The sequence below is a fragment of the Leopardus geoffroyi genome, chromosome C2 (genome assembly GCF_018350155.1).
Source record: "Leopardus geoffroyi isolate Oge1 chromosome C2, O.geoffroyi_Oge1_pat1.0, whole genome shotgun sequence".
NCBI classification, from domain to species: Eukaryota; Metazoa; Chordata; class Mammalia; order Carnivora; family Felidae; genus Leopardus; species Leopardus geoffroyi.
The window spans coordinates 113,447,801-113,467,974 of NC_059333.1; the positions used below are offsets into that span (position 1 = coordinate 113,447,801).

Genomic DNA, 20,174 nt, shown 5'->3' on the forward strand with positions numbered 1-20,174 from the left:
AAAATGAACATGCACTTAATTTTATATTCACATTATTCCAAACCTAAAAAACCAAATAGCCTCATTCCCAAGTCCCAATGCCCACCTCCAAGTAACCACTTTGCTTAGTTTCATAGGTCTTTCCGGTGTTGCTTCAGGCGAATACACATGAACCAACACAAATACGTTATTTTTTCTTTTTTATGTATGTACCTCTTTATGTGCTTTAGTACACGTCTAAGTCTTCCACATCTATCTATATATGGAGAATTTCTCATTTATTTTTACAAATAATGCACTGTGTGGGGTACCACATTTTATTGAATCAAGCCCCTGTTAATGGACACTTGGAGTGTTTTTTCCAAACTCTATTATAGATCACATTAAAATGAACAATCTTTCCTATTTGTCATTTCACACATGTACAGCTACAGATTTCAGATAAATTTCCAGAATTCAGATTGTATGATTCTGAAATTTTAATCAGCATTTGTTAAATTGCCCTCCATAAGCTTTATACCAATTTGCACTCCATCAGACAAGGTAGGAGAGATAAAGTTTAATTTAAAACTTGTTTCCATCCACCCAAAGCTATTTTGAAAGTAATTCATTTCATAAGAAAATGGAAAAAAGTTTAGGGACTACAGTATAGTTCATGTATTCCATATTTATAAGATCAAATTCCCTTCAGAAGGTTTGAATCCTTGAGTAAATCTCACAGGAAGGGTTGACAGCAGCAGAAGTTGTAATGGATGTTATTTCCATTTATTCAGTTATTTAAATTGACATAAAACTTGATACAACAGAATAGTTTGGCAGTTCGTATCAAGAGACACACAGCAGTCATACTTTCTGTTACGGACCGAATTGTGTTACCCCAAAATTCAGATGTGGAAGCCCTAATGCCCAGTATGATTGCATTTGGAGACAGGGCCTTTAAAAGCGGTTAAGGTCAAATGAAGTCTTTTTTTTTTTTTTTTTTTAATTTTTTTTTTCAACGTTTATTTATTTTTGGGACAGAGGGAGACAGAGCATGAACGGGGGAGGGGCAGAGAGAGAGGGAGACACAGAATCGGAAACAGGCTCCAGGCTCTGAGCCATCAGCCCAGAGCCTGACGCGGGGCTCGAACTCACGGACCGCGAGATCGTGACCTGGCTGAAGTCGGACGCCTAACCGACTGCGCCACCCAGGCGCCCCTCAAATGAAGTCTTAATGGTGGGGCCGAATCCAGTGGACTGGCTTCCTTATAAGAGGAAGAAACACGAGAAATACATGCACACAGAGAAAAGCCCATGTGAGGACACAGTGAGAGGCCAGCCTTGCACAAGCCAAGGAGAGAGGCCTCACAAGAACCCAGACCTACTGACACCCTGATCTTGACTACCAGACCCCTCAACTGTGAGAAAATAAATATTCTCAGAAAATCACATTTCTGTTGTTTAAGCCACCAGTTTGTGGTACTTTGTTATGATGGCCCTAAGAGACTAATACACCTTCTACCCAAGTGACATGCTTCTGGGAATTTACCCTAAAGAACAAAAGCTACATGTTCAAATATGACTACAACCTCTTCATAAATAACCTTAAGAAATTGGCAACAGGCTGGGGCGCCTGGGTGGTGCAGTCGGGTAAGCATCTGTCTCTTGATCTGGCTCAGGTCATGATCTCACGGTTTGTGAGTTCGAGCCCCTCATAGGGCTCTCCTCTGATGGCACAGAGCCTGCTTGGGATTCTGTCTCTCCTTCTCTCTGCCCCTTCCTGCTTGTGCGCTCACTCTAAATAAATGAATAAATAAATAATCTGTTTAAAAAAAGAAAAAAAAGAAATTGGCAACAGGCTAATTGCTGTATACTAGCAGTTTCAGGTCATTCTAGAACATAAACGATGGCATGTTCGTTATCTGTCCATCAATAATTATTAAAATGAATACTTCCGGCCTCAAGAAAAAATATATACCAAATGATGTTACTTTTTTAAAAAACATAAGGAAGACAAAAAAATTCTGGAGGTGGATGGTGATGACAGTTATACCACAATGTGACTTAATGCCAAAGAACTGTACATCTTAAAATGTTAAAATGGCAAGTTTTGTTTACCACAATTTTTTAAAAATGCCAATTACAGTATACACATAATTGTAGCTGTGATGTTAAAAGTGTATGAAGATTGGAAAAAGACAAAACTAAAAACACTGTGTTCAGTTGATGGCAGGATCATCTGTAGAAAATGCCTGTTCTCTTTCACACTGTTTAAATATTTCAGTTGATTAGCAAACTGTCAATTACATGTGCATGTGTGTACATGTGCAAACAAAGAGATCTTAAATGATACACAAACCTCTAACAATGGTTATTTCTGGGTAAGGAGAAGAAAATATATTCTTTTCATTTTTATGTATGATGCTTTCAATTTAATATTTCAGTATTCAGAAAATAAAAACAACTCAAAAAGGATGAAAAAAAAGCAAATTTTAAAAGAATACAAACAGAAACAAATAATTCCACCCATATACGTAATTGTTAACATAACCACACAGAAAAAAATTCTTAATTCAAAAAATTGTGGGAGCACCTGGATGGCTCAGTCGGTCGAGTGCCCGACTTCAGCTCAGGTCACGATCTCACAGGTCACGAGTTCAAGACCCATATCGGGCTCTGTACTGAGAGCTCAGAGCCTGGAGCCTGCTTCAGATTCTGTGTCTCCTTCCCTCTCTGCCCCTCCCCTGCTCACGTTCTCTCTCAAAAACAAATAAAAACATTTTTTAAAAATTTAAAAATTAAAAAAAAGAGGGGCGCCTGGGTGGCTCAGTTGGTTAAGCGTCCAACTTTGGGTCAGGTCATGATCTCATGGTTCGTGAGTTCAAGCCCCGCGTCAGGCTCTGTGCTGACAGCTCAGAGCCTGGAGCCTGTTTCAGATTCTGTGTCTCCCTCTCTCTCTGAACCTCCCCCACTCATGCTCTGTCTCTAAAATAAATAAACGTTAAAAAATAAATAAAAATTAAAATTAAAAAAAGAAAACTTTTATGACAACAATGACTCTATACCCTTAATGAAAATTAATCTAAGGACAAAAAGTATTACAGGAAAATTATAAATTTTACATAGTAACTTTGTTGTTGGAATAACATGGGTATAGTCTATTCTAGAACTTTTTTATGTGTATTTTAAGACAGAGTAAATAAATACATTGAATTTACTGAAAGCCAGGGTTCTCACTTTGGGAGAAGAGAGAGAAAGATGGAACATAAAACAGGAAAAACCCTGTGATATTGCATAAGAACTGGTGGATGGGTGCAAGGAAGGAAAGAAAAAGGAGAGAAGAGAAGAAACAAATCTATGTGTTGTTTCCCATCTCTGTCCACTGAAATTACCTACACGTTATGATACTCTGGTAGCAATCAGCATGCCAAGCATCCAGATCTGGGCTGGGGCACAGAAAGAACATGAACCTAAAATACATTATTATATCAAAAGTGAGGTAACACTCAAAGAATGATGGAGGTGTCAAAAGCACCCAAGAAACAGGTTAAAGGTGCTCTCCCCCCACAAAGTAAGAGACAATTTAAACACCAAAATGAGAAAAGATGACACATCAAATATTAAAGAGTCCAAGGTTCAAAGTGATACTAAAATATGGGGGGTCAGTGCACCTGGCTGGCTCAGTGGGTGGGAAATGCAACTCTTGATCTTTGTGAGTTACAGCCCCACGTTGGGTGTGGAGATTACTTTAAAAAAAAAAAGAAAGAAAGAAAAAAAGAAAGAAAGAAAGAAAATGGAAGTGTTTGGGGCTCCGGGCTGGCTCAGTCGGTAGTGCAGGCTCACTCTTAATCTCAGGGTGGTGAGTTGAAGCCCCACGTTGGGCATGGAACCTACTTAAAAAAATAAAAGAAAACAATAAAAAATAAGGGGCAGGGTGCCTGGGTGGCTCAGTCGGTTGAGTGTCCAACTTCAGCTCGGGTCGTGATCTCACGGCTTGTGATCTCACGGCTCGTGATCTCACGGCTCGTGAATTCGAGCCCCCACAGCTCTGTCAGCACAGAGTCTGCCTCGGATCCTCTGTCCCCTTCTCTGTCTCCCTCAAAAATAAACAAACATTAAAATAATAGTAATAATAAAAATAATTTCTAAAATGAGATGTCCATTTACACAAGAATGGCAATAAATGTATGAGAAAAGACAATTGGAAAACCTGCATTTTGCAACTGCCAGCAAAATGAATCATTCAGCAAGCATCATGAACTGATGATAAAATCACACAATGAAATTTTATTAAAGAACAGCTTATTCACTTGGTCTCAAACTATCACCCGAAAGAGTCTACAACAAGGAAAAGATAACTACTTTTACCATATAAAGAGAAGACACCACCTTTGGTGCTCAAACTCAGTATAACCAGGAATGGGCAAACTGGCGTTGTATGACTTCTGATATTCAATATAGTCTTCTTACCAAAAATATTTAACCTGAAACTTATCATGAAAAACAATCAGACAAATCTAGAATACAGGACTAGAATGTAAGACAAATGTATCTTTTTTTAATGTTTTATTTATTTTTGAGAGAGTGCAAGTGGGGGAGGGGCCGAGAGAGGGGGCAGAGGGTCTGAAGTGGGCTCTGTGCTGAGACCAGCAAGCCCAATGCAGGGCTCAAACTCATAAAGTGAGATCGTGACCTGAGCTGAAGTCAGATGCTCAACCCACTGAGCCACCCAGGTGCCCCTGGACGGCACTCTTCTAAAATGGCAACTCTGAAATCCCCCAAAAAACCACCACCATGAGAAAAGGTGGAGCGCAATCCTGTACCAGGTTACAATAGACTGAAAGGACAGGACAACCAAATGCAATGCACGATTCCCGACTGGGTCCTACGGCAGGACAGTGTGCAAGATATCCTGGGGAATCCTGAATATGGATTGTGGTTTAAGTAACACTAATTAATCAACATTAACTGTCAAGAGTGTCACACACACTTTTTCAGAAGGTTTAGGAAATAGACAATTTGCATTACCTTTGATGGGTTAATTACAATATTTCTGGCTGAGCCATGTTCATCTCCAGTAAAGGCTGGCTGATTGTTGAAGCCTTGTTTCACATTCACAGCAGTAAGTTCATCCTGGTCAAGAAAAAGTATCAATTAATCAGAAGGACATAAAAACTCCAACTTAACCCGATATACTGCAGCCTAATGACCGACTACACTATACTCTGGAAAAGAGAACTGTTGAACACACATCAAAGAGAGAGCAGAAATTCAAAGTTTAAAACCAGTACACAAACATACAGAGAATGATGAAGTAAATGTGGCAAAATATTAACAACTGTTAACTTTAGGTAGAGGGTACATGGGTGTTCATGACACTCTTCTCTTAATTATTCTGTAAGTTTAAAATGTTTTAACTAACAGGAAAAGAAAAAAATGAGCAAAAACCCTCCCCACATGCAGAAACATAAAATCCCAGAATCTGTATACTGGAATTGTTTCTAGAGACCCTATAGTTGGGCTCTCCCTTCCCTGCCAGCCCCTATGCACATCTCTATTTTATGTTCAAGAAAAATGGCTCACTCCACTTACCTAAGACCCCATAGCAAGTTAAAGACAGAAATGAAGGGTTCATAGGCACAAATTTTATAATAAACACAACACCATGACCAGCAACATGTGAAGGAAGTTTAGGGCTTGCAAAATTCTTCCGTACATGTTGGCTCACTTGATGATATTTACCAATTCTAAGGTAAATGGTAAATAAGGATCTTCATGCCCATTTAGAAACAAGAAGAATGAGGCTCCCTAAGCTAGCACAGTAACTGGACAGAGCCAGCACTGAAATGCTGTCTCCTCAACCCAAGGCTAGGAAGAGAAATCTCCACGACTCCATGCCACCAAAGTACTAATGCCATATGAAAATGTGGTCTAAAAATATGTAGCTACAACTCATACTCTCCTTAAAAACATCTCCTACTGGATATAGGAAAAATATTCTTCCCAAGGTCACATCAGAAATAGCCCAAGGCTTTAAAAAAAAAAAAAAGAGAGAGAGAGAAAGAGGAGAATACAACCACCACCTTATCCAGTCCAAATCATTGAGCTATGGAACTAAATCAGAGTTCCTAAAATATAGACTTGAAAGAGTAAAGGGGAAAAGTTGAGTAAATGAAGCTACCTTCTCTTCCCCTCACTCGAAACGAAGAAAAGTTCTTAGTTAACTGTTGGGGTAATGCTAGCCATAGCACAAAAATGAGAACATATACTTAACATATACTCCGTAATTGCTGCAAGTAGAAAATGAAAAAACAAAAAAAAAAAAAACAACTGATCAAAGTCACTGCTGTGATGAAGCAAAAAGCCTTAGGACAAAATAGTTTATGACATATAAGCACCTGAAAGGTCAGCCTGGCTGAGAGCCGAGGTCCCCTGGAGACATGCCATGGAACTTTACTTAATTGTGTATATACTCTACCTAACATCTTGGCAAGCCACTGTTTTGGCAAGCTTTCAAAAGACCCCACTACAGGAAGTTTAGCTCTATGATAATCAAGTCTCCTCCAAGCACGAAGGTCACTGAAATCGTGACCTGCACAGAAAATGAGTTGCATACACCTATCAACACTGAGTCTCAAACTGCTCCCACTTGTTCAAACTAATTATTTGAAAATCTAGGGCAAAACTACATAATGCATATTATAAGTCAGAAAGGCGTCAGTCAACTTAAAGCGAGTGCGCTAACAAAATTTCTATAGTCTCAGAGTCTAAGAAAGAAGGGGGACAAATGGGGTCAGAAAGGAAATGGGATGAGAAAAATGAATTTTTATCTTTGATTTACCATCAGAGTATTACAAGAAACATTAATTGAGTAACAGCATATGTTTTTACTAGAAACACATCTGGCTTAATCAAGAAGAAATGTGTGAGGCTTTCAGGACCAGTTAGTTCCATTTAAGGCCGCTTCGCATTCTATTCTAAAGGTACACAGACTCAGCTGCTCACTGTACTTGACTGCTAAGTGATAGCCTGGAGAGATAGGTTCTGCAAACATACGCATGCGTGCACACGTACACACACTCCTCAGAAGAAAACGAACATGGAACTGTGGTTACTTGTTGGTCAACCACATCAGATTTTCCTCACACTAAGATCCACACAGGTACTGCTGGAAGCCTTGAGTTCTGAGAACATTTTATCTTGTATTCTAAGTGGCACAAAAACACTTCCAGAACCTTCATCACTACCAATGTCCTCTCCGAGTCAGGGCCCCCATTAATCTCATGCTTGGACATACCAATGGCTCCTAACTGGTCTCCTTGCTTCTACGACTGCCCCCTGGAAGCCGTTTTCAACACAGCAGCCACAGGGAGCTTTTTAAAACTTCAGGAAGACTATGTTACTCCTGCTCAAAAGCCGCATTAACTCCCCAACTCTGGGTATAAGCAAAGACCCTACGATGTCCCACAAGTCCCTAATGCTATTCCCTGCTGACCTCATTCCTCACCACACTTGCCTTAGCTGACTCGACTCCAACCACACTGGTCTTCTTGCAGCTCTTCAAGCAGGCCTGCTGGATGGCCTCTAGCCTCAGGGCCACTGTGCTGTCTGTTCCCTCAGCCTGCATGGCTTTCCCTGGTATCCACACGGTCAACTCTATAACCACCTATGGCTTTGCTCAAATTTTTATATTCTCAACCAGGAATCGGATGACCCTATTTAAAATTGGAACTGCTCACCCTGTCCTCTTCATCCCCAGCATTCCTAATCGGCCGACAATCCATAGCACTCACCACTTAAAATGTCCTGTAATTTACTTACAGTGTGTACTGTCTGTCTCCCCCACCACCAGGAAGGTCCCTGAGACCAAGGGTCTTTATTTTGTTCACAGAGGCATGTCAAGCACACAGAGCAGTGCCTGGCACAGAGAGCACACATAGGAATTCAATAAATATTTGTTGAAACAGTAAGTAAGTGAGGGGCACCTGGCTGACTCAGTCAGTAGACTGACTTTTTATCTCAGGGTCGTTAGTTCAAGCCCCATGATAGGCATGGAGCCTACTTTAAAGAAGAAAAAGAAAAGGAAAGGGGCCTCTGGGTGGCTCAGCTGGTTGAGCGACTTCTGAACTCCACTCAGATCACGATCTCGTGGGTTTGTGGGCTCGAGCCCTGCATCAGGCTCCTCATGCTGACAGCGGGGACCTGTGCGGAATTCTTTCTCTCTTCTTCTCTCTCTGCCCCTCCTGCATGTGCTCCCTCTCTCTCAAAATAAACAAACTTTAAAAAAGGAATCAATTCTGAGGGTACATGTCTCTTAAAAAAAAAAAAAAAAAAAAAAAAGAAAGAATAAATGAATGACAACCTGATTTTAACAATTAACTTAATGAGTATATTCTGAATCACTATTCTTTCACTTTGGGGCCCATAATTCTATTTGTATTTATGATAGATCTACCTCATCACCCAGTGCAGTGTCTCTCACCCATCAAACTCAATGCACCATCCCGAAAAAGAATTATTTTATAACACCCTTTTTCTGAATCTGAAATGAAATTCATAAACAATAACTATCCGGTACCAGTATATATATTTTTTAACAAATCAATATAATGCCCTCATTCTAAAAAGAATTTTTAAGTAAGTTATGATAACATAGGTATTTGAATATGCACAGGTATACAACACAAGACCTTCACTACTCAAAGCACGGTCCACTGGCCAGAAGCCAGCAGCAGTGCCATCAGCTAGGGCTTGTTAGAAATGCAAAATCTCAGGGTGCCTGGGTGGCTCAGTCAGTTAAGCATCCGACTCTTGGTTTGGGCTCAGGTCTTGATCTCAATTTGTGGGTTCGAGCCCCACATCAGGCTCCACTCCGACAGCTCTGACAGCTTGGAGCCCGATTGGGCCTCCCTCTCTCTCTCCCTGCCCCTCTGCCCCTCCCTGCTTGCAGACGTACACTCTCTCTCAAAATACACAAAAAAATAAAATAAACAAATAAACGTGAAATCTCTATCACAATGCAAATGCAAATCCCCCATCACAATCTGTATTGCAACAAGTTCCCAGGTAATTCATGGGCACCTTAAACTTTGAGAAATGAGGCCCTAGGAGTCATGAATAAATTGTTGTATTTGTTCCTATACCTAGAATCCCTACAATGCAGTAAATACAAATGCAGACATCACACATGTTCTATTGTCATTTCAAATGGTCAGGAACAGCATGATACAACTTTTCAGAAAAAGTGAAAACTCTTGGTAAAGTTTCAAACTAATAAAACAGAATTCCCAAATTTATTAAAATGCAATGTTATATTCCTCAGAAACTCGGGGTATATTAAATGTATATTAAAATCATGCAAAAAAAAATACTTGGAGATCATATGTAAACAGAGTCCCACCTGGAATAGAGAGGGGGGAAAAAAACAAGATTTAGATGGTCCAGTAGCACATCTGACAGCCCAGTGGGATGCAACTGTCCCTTAAGCCTCACTGTCCACATTAAGGATATCTAGCACACCTGGCCCTGCCCACTAAATGGTCATAGCTCTCCGACGGTAGCAACAACCAACACTGCCCCCACCGGGTTCCACAACCCTTCCATTGGGGACCAAAGACAGAGAAGGGCTGACTTTACCCTTTAGAGGCCTGCTTCTGAAAAGAGGACTTGGAGGCTCTAGGTTTAGGAAACACTGAGCTTCACATTGTCAAGGGTCAGCAAGAGCCCAGCCCCTGCTGCGACATCACAAGGGGCTGTCCTCTTCCAGCTCTCTACACACCTTCCTAGCGCTGGGAGATGTGGCTACAGGTGGAGATGATGCTATGGGAGGAAGGCTAAATGGAAATACATACAAGAGAGCAGTAGGTGAGAGCCCAGAGTCTGCGATCGCACTGTCCAAATTTGAACCTCCAGCTCCTGTAAGAGTGGCTCTAAGCAACCTTTGCCAACTGTTCCTGTCCCTCAGTTTCCTCAACTGTAAGAGAGAGATAATAATAGTTTCCACTCTTATCTCCACATCCCAGTTGAAGGAAATAAAGCAGAGAGGTTAACTAGCCCAAGATCATACAGTGGTAAACAACTCCAAAGAATCCATGGTTTCTGACCACCATACTATATGAAATGGTCATCAATTAGTATTACTTCTGTTTTTGTCCTATTTCTGGTTCAGGAAAGTGGTAACCTAAAGCTCCAGGAAGCACTCACGTGTACAAAATGTCTATTTAGGAAGCTAAAAAGACCTGGCCTTAAGAGGTGGTTCTGAAATATTTGCGTACATCAGAATACCACGGGTTTGAACACAGCTTCCTGGGCCTCATCCCCGGAATTTCCAATTCAGTAGGCCTGGGGTGGGGCCTGAAAATCTGAATTTCTAACAACATATGAATGAAGTATGCAAATCCAGGGACCACACATAAAGAGAACCACTGACATAAAGATTTGGAGTTTGTGGCTTCTAGAAAACCAGGGCTCCCATGCCCAGCATCAGTGCTGCAGTCACCATCAGGAGGAGAAAACTATACATCCAAAAAAGGCTGGTCCGAATTCTCTACCACATCTCCCTTGCCCTACTACAAAGGTGCAAATACAAAGCAATACACACACACACACACACACACACACACACACACACACACGTATATGTATAGGTATAGGTATATGTGTATGTATATAAAGAAACTAGTGCATAAAGCTTTCTCTTTCACTCTTTCCCTTCTCACAGACCCAAAACAAATAAAAACACCAAGGCCACCGTATACTCAATTACATCAGGATGCAAACAGCCAAAACAGAAGCTGTGTTTAAGGTTTACTGACAGAAAACTTTAGGTCCCCTAAGAGAAAGGCAGTAAAAGTCCAAATCATCACAACCAAAATATGCACGCTGGTAGTTTACTTCCTAAAGTTTCTGAAAAGCGTGAAAGTCAATGGCAAGAATTTAAACAATGAGTTAAAAGTCAATTTCAAATTCTAGAGTGTTTATTATTGTTTAGCCAGTATTTCTCAAACTCTGCTCATGCACCAACACACCTCTTTCAAAGAAAAAATATTCTCTCTGACCTGAGAATGTCTGCAGACCCCAAATGGGGAAAATGGGTTAGGACATGGATACTTAATGGCATTAGGCAGCAAGAAGAGACACAGAACAAGAAGTAATGTGTGTTACATGAACTCAAACAACAAACTTCTATGACGCTTTGCTCTGAAGGCCTTTGCCAAATCTAATCAGAAAAAAGTAGAAGGGAGAGAGTCCAGATTTTGGAAAGCATGCCTCTATAATCCCCATGCCAGAAGCTGTATGGGACACAAATACCTTCCTCTTGCACTAGCCTTGAACCTCTTCAAAGATTTTTCTAAATAAGAAGGTAACCACCAAAATTCTAACAATGGTTCTTACTGAGATTTAAACTTCTTCTGCCACACCTCGTCAATGATTTATAATAGAAGTATCAGCTGCTACTTTGCCTATGTGCAAGGTGAGACAACTAAAACCCCAAAACCTTAGGGACACACCCAACCATTAATCAGGGTCTCATTCTTACGCCTACATTCTGGGCACTGGATCAGCAGAGCTACTCTTTTCCAGTAAAAGGACTCCTTATTAAAAGGTTGAAAAATTTCACATTGTACAACACGGGGAATAAAAGAAAAAAAAAGTACTTGTAGTTAACCATTGGGGAGAGGGGGACAACTATGCATTCAGAGAGTTTTTTAAATGTATTTATTTATTTATTGTCAACAGCATCAAGGGCAAAATATTGCATATGCAGACCCATGTTTATATGTGAGACCTCATATTTACTCAGCCAAGAGACGATGCTGGCTGAGAATATAAATTCACAGTCCTCACCTGGTGGCCTAGGGCAGCACTGCATCAGACCAAGGTACATATGAATTTCAACAGGCTCAACACAGAACCGGTCCAAACATAGCCTCAACATGGAGAAAGGCAGACTCTCAACCTCTTGTCCTGGGTTTCTACTAAAATAATAAGCCTTAAAGCAATTTCAGGGAGACAGGCACCCAGAAACAAACAGAAACAAAATCCTAGAAATTGTCCCACATTCATATGGAAGACCAGGATTCACTCTGTACCTTTGCATTCTATACTGACACACAAACCAGATCTTCAAGGCCTTGGGTGAACTCTGAACGCACCCATAAATTTCACACATTTACCTTGAACTTCATAGAATAATCTTATTTTTTGGATCACTTTCAGAGAATCTTTTAATTTCAATAAAATGCTCATTGGGAAAGTGAAAATATTTTGATACTAGTTTGTAAACTGGTTAAGTTCTTTCTCAAGAAAAAAACAATAAAGGTCAATTTTCAAAGATCATTTCAAAGGCAGAAAATAAATGCAGACAAACACTTACACAGATGCACACATACACACAAGCACACACATACTTAACCTCCTCCAGACTTCTCCTCTAACCCACAGAACATGTGCACACATGCCCTGTTTAGTCATCTACTCGTGTTGAACACACTAACTCAATGACTGTTCAATGAACTGGGAAGAAATGTCCACCCGGAATAATACCACAGAAGTAGAAAAAAGTCCCTCTATGCGCTAGTCAGGCAGACTGTGTTCGCTATGATCTTACCCAAACAAACAAAACCTTAAAACACAGCTTTCTAACTATTTTTCCTAGCCTTGTACAACTCTCCTGAAAAAAGCATTCTCTCAGACCCCTGAGGATGTCTGGGCACCCCATTTTGAGAAACAAGGCTGTTACAATCTCCAGCATGGGTGTACTTAATGGTCTTTGGGTAACACCTAGAGTTAGCAGGTATAAATGGCCCAAAAGAACAGGGATTGATCTTCCTATCCTCATGCCTCATTCCTAACCAATTCTACTCAGAATTCTCTCAAAACATGTCTCACATTCACTCCTTCCTTTAAAATACTACAGTTCCCTCTCTAAACTGTGGCTGCTATCACAGTGGGTCCTGGCCACTGCTTCTCACGTATTTCCCTTCCTGTCTAGACTTTTACCTGAATCCATCCTGCCCACTGGCCTCCTGATGAATCTTCCCGAAACAAGTTTTCTTATCTGCCCTCCACTATACAAAAGCCTCCAAAGGCTCTCTCCTTATTTTTTTCTTCTGTTCCCCAGAAGGGGCTAAAGAATAAAAGCATGTAACACAAGATTCTACAAACCCACAGCAGCATCCATGGGGCTTCTCTCCACTGAACTCGGGCCCCAAATCAAAACACAATTACCTTACACAGGCATTAAATGCCATAAACAATCAAGTTCCACTTCTCAGTCCCACTTCCATCCTGAGCATCAAAATCACACGGATTTGAGTTTGAATGCAGAGCCCTTACCTGTGATTGGGAACGAGGTAAGCGACCTCTCTATACCTCAGTTGCTTTGTTTGAAATGCAGCAAGAATAACTCACAGGGTTGAGGTTATATAAGATAAAACGTACAAAGAGTTTAGCACAGTGCCTGGCCCATATTAAGTGCTCTATAAATGGTGGCTACTGTTAGAAAAACTTACAGCTATATTTTATTTTTATATTTTAAGTCATTTAATCTACTTGACTATTATATTCCTTCCCACATACGTCATCTTTTCAGCCTCTAAGCCTTACATAATGCCATTCCCATCCCCTGGAGTACATTATCATGAAATCTTCTGCCTTCTTCAAACCACAACTCAGGGCTCCCCTTCACTCAATCAACAAATAAATTAGTATACAGCACTGAGCTAAGTACTGGGGGTCCCAAAGTGAGCAAATTACAAGTGATAAATGCCCCAAGGAGAAGCATTACCTGCTCAGGACACACATTATAGCAGCTTCACAGTCTGAGAAGTCAGGCAAGAATTCCCTGAAGTGGCCTTTGAGCTGAGTTCTCCTGAGAAGTAGGAGTTAACTAAGAGGAAGACTTTATAATGGTGAGGTTGACATTTTGCATAAAGTGATACAATATTAGCACTAAGACTGAAAAGTTAGGGATGTATATTGTACTTCCTAAAGAAATCAGATGCACACACCAAAAAAACAAAAACAAAAACAACACAATGTAAGGTGGTATAACTAAAATATCAATAGGTAAATTAGAAGAAACTGTTTAATAACCCAAAAGACTGCAGGAGACACAGAAAAAAATAGTAAAATGTGATATCTAAATCCAACCATATCAAGTTTTATTAAATAATTAAATGTTAATAGACTATGATTCCAATTAAAGGAGAGATATTGTCAGAATGGATAAAAAAGCAAAATCCTACGGAACCAGCCAAGTATCCATCGACCGATAGGTGGATAAAGTGGCAAATATATATAGATAGATATGTGTGTGTGCACACACATATGTGTATAATGGAATATTACTCAGCCATAAAAAAGAATGAAATCTTGCCATTTGCAACAACATGGATGGGAGCTAGAGAGTATTATCCTAAGTGAAATTAGTCAGAGAAAGACAAATACATGATTTCACTAATGTGGAATCAAAGTAACAAATGAGCAAAGGGGGATAAAAAAGGAGAGGCAAACCAAGAAACAGACTCGTAACTATAGAGAGCAAACTGATGGTTACTAGAAGGGAGGTGGATGGGAAGACAGGTTAAATACCTGATGGGGATTAAGGAGTGCATTTGTATCGAAGTGTTGAATCACTCTGAGTTTTTGGTTGTGAGTTCAAGCCCCACATTGGGTATACAGTTTACATCATCATCATCATCATCATTTTTAAATAAATAAATTGTAAAGGTAAATTGACAGTAAATGGATGGGAAAGATATCAACAGTGCAAACAACAAGCCTAAGAGTGCTGGAGTAGCTATATTAATATTGGACAAAGTAGACTTCAGTGCTCCCGGGTGGCTCAGTGGGTTGAGTATCCGACTCTTGATTTTGGCTCAGGTCATGATCTCAAGGTCCCTGAGATCAAGCCCCACGTAATGCTGTGCACTGACAGGGCCAAGGAAGCTTGGGATTCTCTGCTCTCTCTCTGCTGGCTCACAAGAGTGGAGTCTCTTTCAAAATAAACAAACATTTAAAAAAAAAAGACTTCATGGGGCGCCTGGGTGGCTTAGTCGGTTGAGCATCCGACTTCGGTTCAGGTCATGATCTCACAGCTCGTGGGTTCGAGCCCCGTGTCAGGCTCTGTGCTGATGGCTCAGAGCCTGGAGCCTGCTTTGGACTCTGTGTCTCCTCTCTCTGCCCCTCCCCCACATGTGCTCTGTCTATCAAAATTGAATAAATGTAAAAAATAAATAAATAAAAGACTTCGAGATAAAGAGCGTTATCAAAGATAAAGGAGGACAACTCACAATGATAAAAGGGTCAATTTATCAGGAAGGCAAAGCAATCTCGAGCATACAGGTACCTAAAAAGAGGGACAGGAAGAGCATGTATAAATAGACTGCAGGGTTGAGAAAATCAGAGAAAGAAGGCTATCATAGCAGGAGCAGAAGGGACTCGGGTGTGACCTGAGGTTAAGCAATGGGTGAGGACAGACTACACAGGATATTATGCACCAAGTGAAGACCTTCTATCTTTATCACAAGAATAGTAAAGGGTTTTATGTAGAGAGGTAAAGTCATACAACTTGAATAAATCTGCAGTGTGGTCAAGTGACTGGAGTTGGGTCAGATTAAATGGGAGGCTGCAGCAAGGGGATGGGAACTAGTCAGCAGGCTCTCCTAAGAGTTGGGACATCAGGAGCGCCTGGGTGGCTCAGTCAGTTAAGTGTCTGACTTCAGCTCAGGTCATGATCTTGTGGTTTGTGAGTTCAAGCCCCGCACTGGGCTCTGTGCTGACAGCTCAGAGCCTGGAGCCTGCCTCAGATTCTGTCTTTCTCTCTCTCTCTCTATCTCTCTCTCTCTCTGCCCCTCCCCCACTCACACTCTGTCTCTCTAAAAATTAATAAAAGTTAAAAAATTGAAAAAAGAAAGAAAATTTGTTTAAAAAAAAGAAAAGAGTTGGGACATCAGATGACAGTAGCTAGGACCAAGATGGTGGTGATTAGAGGTAGAGAGAGGGGAAATATAAAGGGCTATTTAGGAGGGCTACTCAACAGGGCTTTTATTGAAGTGTTAGATGGAATGACAGAGTGAGGTTGTCAAGAAAGAATATCACCCAGATTTCTGGAATGGTAATATCTCTTAAAATAGTATAAGCAGTGTTGGGGGAGGGGGGGAAGGGCTGGAAAGAAGAGGAGCAGATCACAAGTTTTGTTTTGTTTTGTTTTTATATGGGGAGAGAGAGAGAGCAGGGGAGGGGGTAGAGAGAAAAGGAGAGAAAATCCCAAGCAGGCTCTGTGGTGTCAGCACAGAGCCCAACGAGGGACTCAAACCCACCAACTGTGACATCTTTTCCTGAGCCGAAATCAAGAGTCGACACTTAACCTGACTGAGCCACCCGGGCACCCCCACAAGTTTAGTTTTAAACATAAGTTTGCGGTAGCAAACAGAACAAAATGTTTTTATAGGCACTTAAATATACAAGTCTAGAGTGCAGAGAAATCTTGGCTGGCATTGTAAAGTTTGAGTTGTCTGAATATAGGTAGTTCCCGAGACCTGCAATGGCTGAGATAATCTATGGAGAGGGTAAGGTGAGAAAAGACAAGAATCTAGGACGGACCCCACAGAAAATCCAGTATTGATTTAATGGCTGGGTGAGAGAGGAAAAGTCTTCAAGGAGACTGAGATGGCACAGGCCAGAGAAAAGGAAACCGAGAGTGCTTTACCTCAGAAGCTGAGAAGACATTGCTTCACCAACAGAGAGCTCAATAGGAGTGAGTGCTACTGGGAACGTGGCTATCACTTGTGACCTCAGTCAGGCGTGTCTCAGTGGAACGACGAAGGCAAAAGAAGCCAGACTGGAAGGAGCAGAGGAAGAAGTATGCAGTGAAGGAGACAGCACACGGGATGCTTTTGGAAAAGTTTGGAGAAAGAGGAGAGAAATGGGAAAATGGAGCCATGAGGTAGAGGGAGATCTACGATGGGTGGGTCTTGTGCATGTTTTCACAGCACCAGCAAAAATCCACCAAAGGAAATGGTTGAAGATAACAGAAGAAAAGGGAGAGATGGCTGATGGCTTGAGGTTCCTGAGAAAACAGAAAGGGACACCTAGGACCTCCTTAGCCAAGACCCAAAAGACAAAAATCTAGTACCAGACCAACTGGGGATGTACAGAGGAGGGTCTAGATAGACACACTGTTTATACATTGACTTGTGTACCCCAAAAGATACGTCAGTCCTAAACCCTACACCTGGGATTATGGCATTATTTGGAAATAGGATCTTTGCAGTTATAATTAAGGTCACAATGAAGTAGGGTAGGCCCTAATCCAATATGGCTGGTATCCTTATAGGAGAAAAGACGTAGAGGGAAGAAAGAGGCAGAGTAGAGCTAGGGGCTATAACGCGGCAATGCCTGAGGCTACTAAAAGCTGGACAAGGCAAAGAACTATCCTCCCCTAGAGGCTTCTAGGTGTGACCCCACCAAGAGGAGGATTCCCAACCTCCAGGAGAAGAAGTGTCCAGTTTTAAGCCATCCAGTCTGTGATATGTTGTGAAGGGAGCCCTAGGAAACTAAAAACCGGTAGGGAAGGTAGGTGGGGAAGCTCTGCTCTATCCCTCACAGCAAGACTACCCTCCAACATCAGGACACAGGAGAGGAAACCACTGTAGAGTCTACAATAGCTGAGAAAAGCAGCATCACTTGGCTCTATGTAAGTGGACACCCCGGCTGTCCCCCATCCCGCACCACAGAAATAGGGGCTGATTAATTTAGATCTCCTCTGAGTAAGGTGTCACATGATGCCTGTGTGAGAAAAAAAAAAGTCGGGGGGGGGGGGGGGATCCCCCATTGCAGCCCATCGCAGCCAAAATGCCACTAGCCTCCTGAAGAGGGCCAAAGGAGGAGCCAAACTGACTTAAGGGATGCAAGACTCCCCTAAAAGGCAACCTAGCACTTCCTCCACCCTCACCAATGTCTCCAACACCAGGGCCACATTTGCATCAAAGCCGCATCTGAAACTCAGCTCTTTACCTCCACCCTCATCTACATTGCTATTAATATTTACCCCATCCAAACCACACCTGCAGGCCATCAATCAGTAACTATGGGGACCCACAAGAAATCAAAGAATAGGAGCTCAACACAAAACAGCAAGTCCTTCACACCTGTACACAGTAGCAGGCAAAAAGAGTACAAAAGAAAATCATAGCAATAATACTACCACTCCCTGGCCATTAAGTAGCACATTCATGTTGATCTTCATAAACCAGTGGCTTAGGCAGGATAGGTCCTCATTTTATAAGGTGAGAACTTGAGGCCAAAAGGTGGACAGAAGTGAAATGCTTAAGTGGCCACGTGAGGACCAGGTCCTGGTAGGGGCAATGAGTTCCCCAAGACAATGACATCTTTGAGAACAGTGTGGTTCCAACAAACCTAAATTGGAAGGAATCCAGGCTCCCTTTTCTGTGAAATGGACATATCTCCACCAACCTCACATGCCTGTTGTAAAGAATAGGTGACAATCACGTCAGACACTCAGCAGGGTAACACTTGAATCATTTGTATGGCCAGCACATATAGGCCCAAATCATACACATGACCAGGTACTCAGTAACTTGCCAATGAACTGGATGGAAATATCCACCAAGGATGATGTGTTGAACACATGCAGTTCTCAAAGGTGTGGATTCCCCATGATGAAAGCCCTCCCCCTCCCCATAAGTGCCCTAGTAAGGCAGTCCCTCCCCATTTTAAAGTGGGAGAGTCTTTGATTCAAATTGTATCTAATATACTTAGCATTTACTCCACTCTTAACTAAATAATTGTATCCATTAATTCACATTCAAATCACATTCAAATGTACATCATCTTCCAATATCAAACACCTGGATGTAACGCTCAGAAATTCTGTAAGAAAACTGCCTGAGAAAAACACTTGAACTTTTAGATTTGCATAATCATAAAGGAGAAAAGAGGACTTGAGGTGTCCAGTAGTTTATCCCACCCAAAATTGTATTGAAGCCAGCCTCAAAAGGTAGTTTTGCCTTTAAAGCCCCCATTGCTCAGGTAAGTCACAATCCCATGCAGTTCTTACACTGTGATCACATCTCCAGTAAACTCTTCCTGTAAATCCTATTTTTCACTTAGCACTGAATCTGCCTCCCACTGTGCTAGGTGACTTGAGGGCAGAGAACGTAACACAAGTCATGGTTTCTGTCCTCTGAAGTTAACCGGCCAGTGAAGTGATTCACACTTACCCCCTAACCTGACCCTTTTTGTTTATCATTCTACCCCACACCTATTGACATCCCCGACCCCATGCTAGGCACACACCTATAGGAAGGAGTGTTGTGCAATTTCTACCAAATGAATTGCTAATCCATAAAGAAAAACTTCCCAGGTCATAGGGATAAATTGGGTATAGGAAAAATCAAAGTGACACTGCACATCATCGTTCTTTCTGCCTGGAAAAGAAGGGAGAGAGACTGGGAGTTTCTCTTTGTTGTTGGTAATGGTGGCAATTTTGTCCATTTGTTTTAGGTCAATTACTGGGAAAAAGAGAGGCTAACCTGCTATTTTGAGCCAAGTAAACAAATGTCCCTGGGTCCACCTCTGAAAATGTTGTCTGGAAGTTAACCTCTGTTAATCTCTCTCAGCCTCCACCCTTTTTATTTTCAGGAGGATTACTCATTCCCACTTCTTCCAAGGAGCCTAGCCAACCTTCCAAGCAATTCTGGTGATTAACCACCACTAAAGTAGCCCAGGAGGAGGTGAACAACAGGTAACAAAGGCAAGATTTAAAGCACGGGACAGGAAGTATAAACCACAGCTCCACGGGCCCTTTTAGTAAACCAGTTCAAGCCTGAAGTCAAAGGGTGAATGGGTAAGGGAGTCTGAATATTCACTACACTTGGCAATCAAGTAATTCTAGATATCCATCATATGTATCACTAAAGACAGCACAAAAATGTCACTTTGAGGTCCTCCAGCAACAGGACCTAGCATCGTAGCTGAACAGTGTCCAAGAAATCTGAGTGTTTTCCACATTCCTCTCATTTCTTTTGACCAATTTGTCACCAACTGCCAATGCTTCTTCTCCAGTCCTATTTAAAGCCCTGATCAGTGGGGCTCTTTTTACTTCATGCTTTGGTTACTACAGCCACCTCCCTCACAGCCTCCCCGACTCCCACCAGATTTATTAGGCATGAGCTAGTGAGATAAATCCG

General features: G+C 41.5%; 1 protein-coding gene across 17 annotated transcripts in view; it reads right to left on the bottom strand.

Moving 5' to 3' along the window:
• The window catches only part of MED12L (mediator complex subunit 12L), a 336,555-nt gene that overhangs the window by 300,067 nt on the left and 16,314 nt on the right, over positions 1–20,174 (bottom strand). For all 17 annotated transcript variants that reach the window (XM_045503242.1, XM_045503255.1, XM_045503254.1 and 14 more), the window contains one exon: positions 4,987–5,091. In XM_045503242.1, coding sequence (XP_045359198.1) covers positions 4,987–5,091 — 105 coding nt within the window. The remainder of the gene's footprint in view (positions 1–4,986; positions 5,092–20,174) is intronic.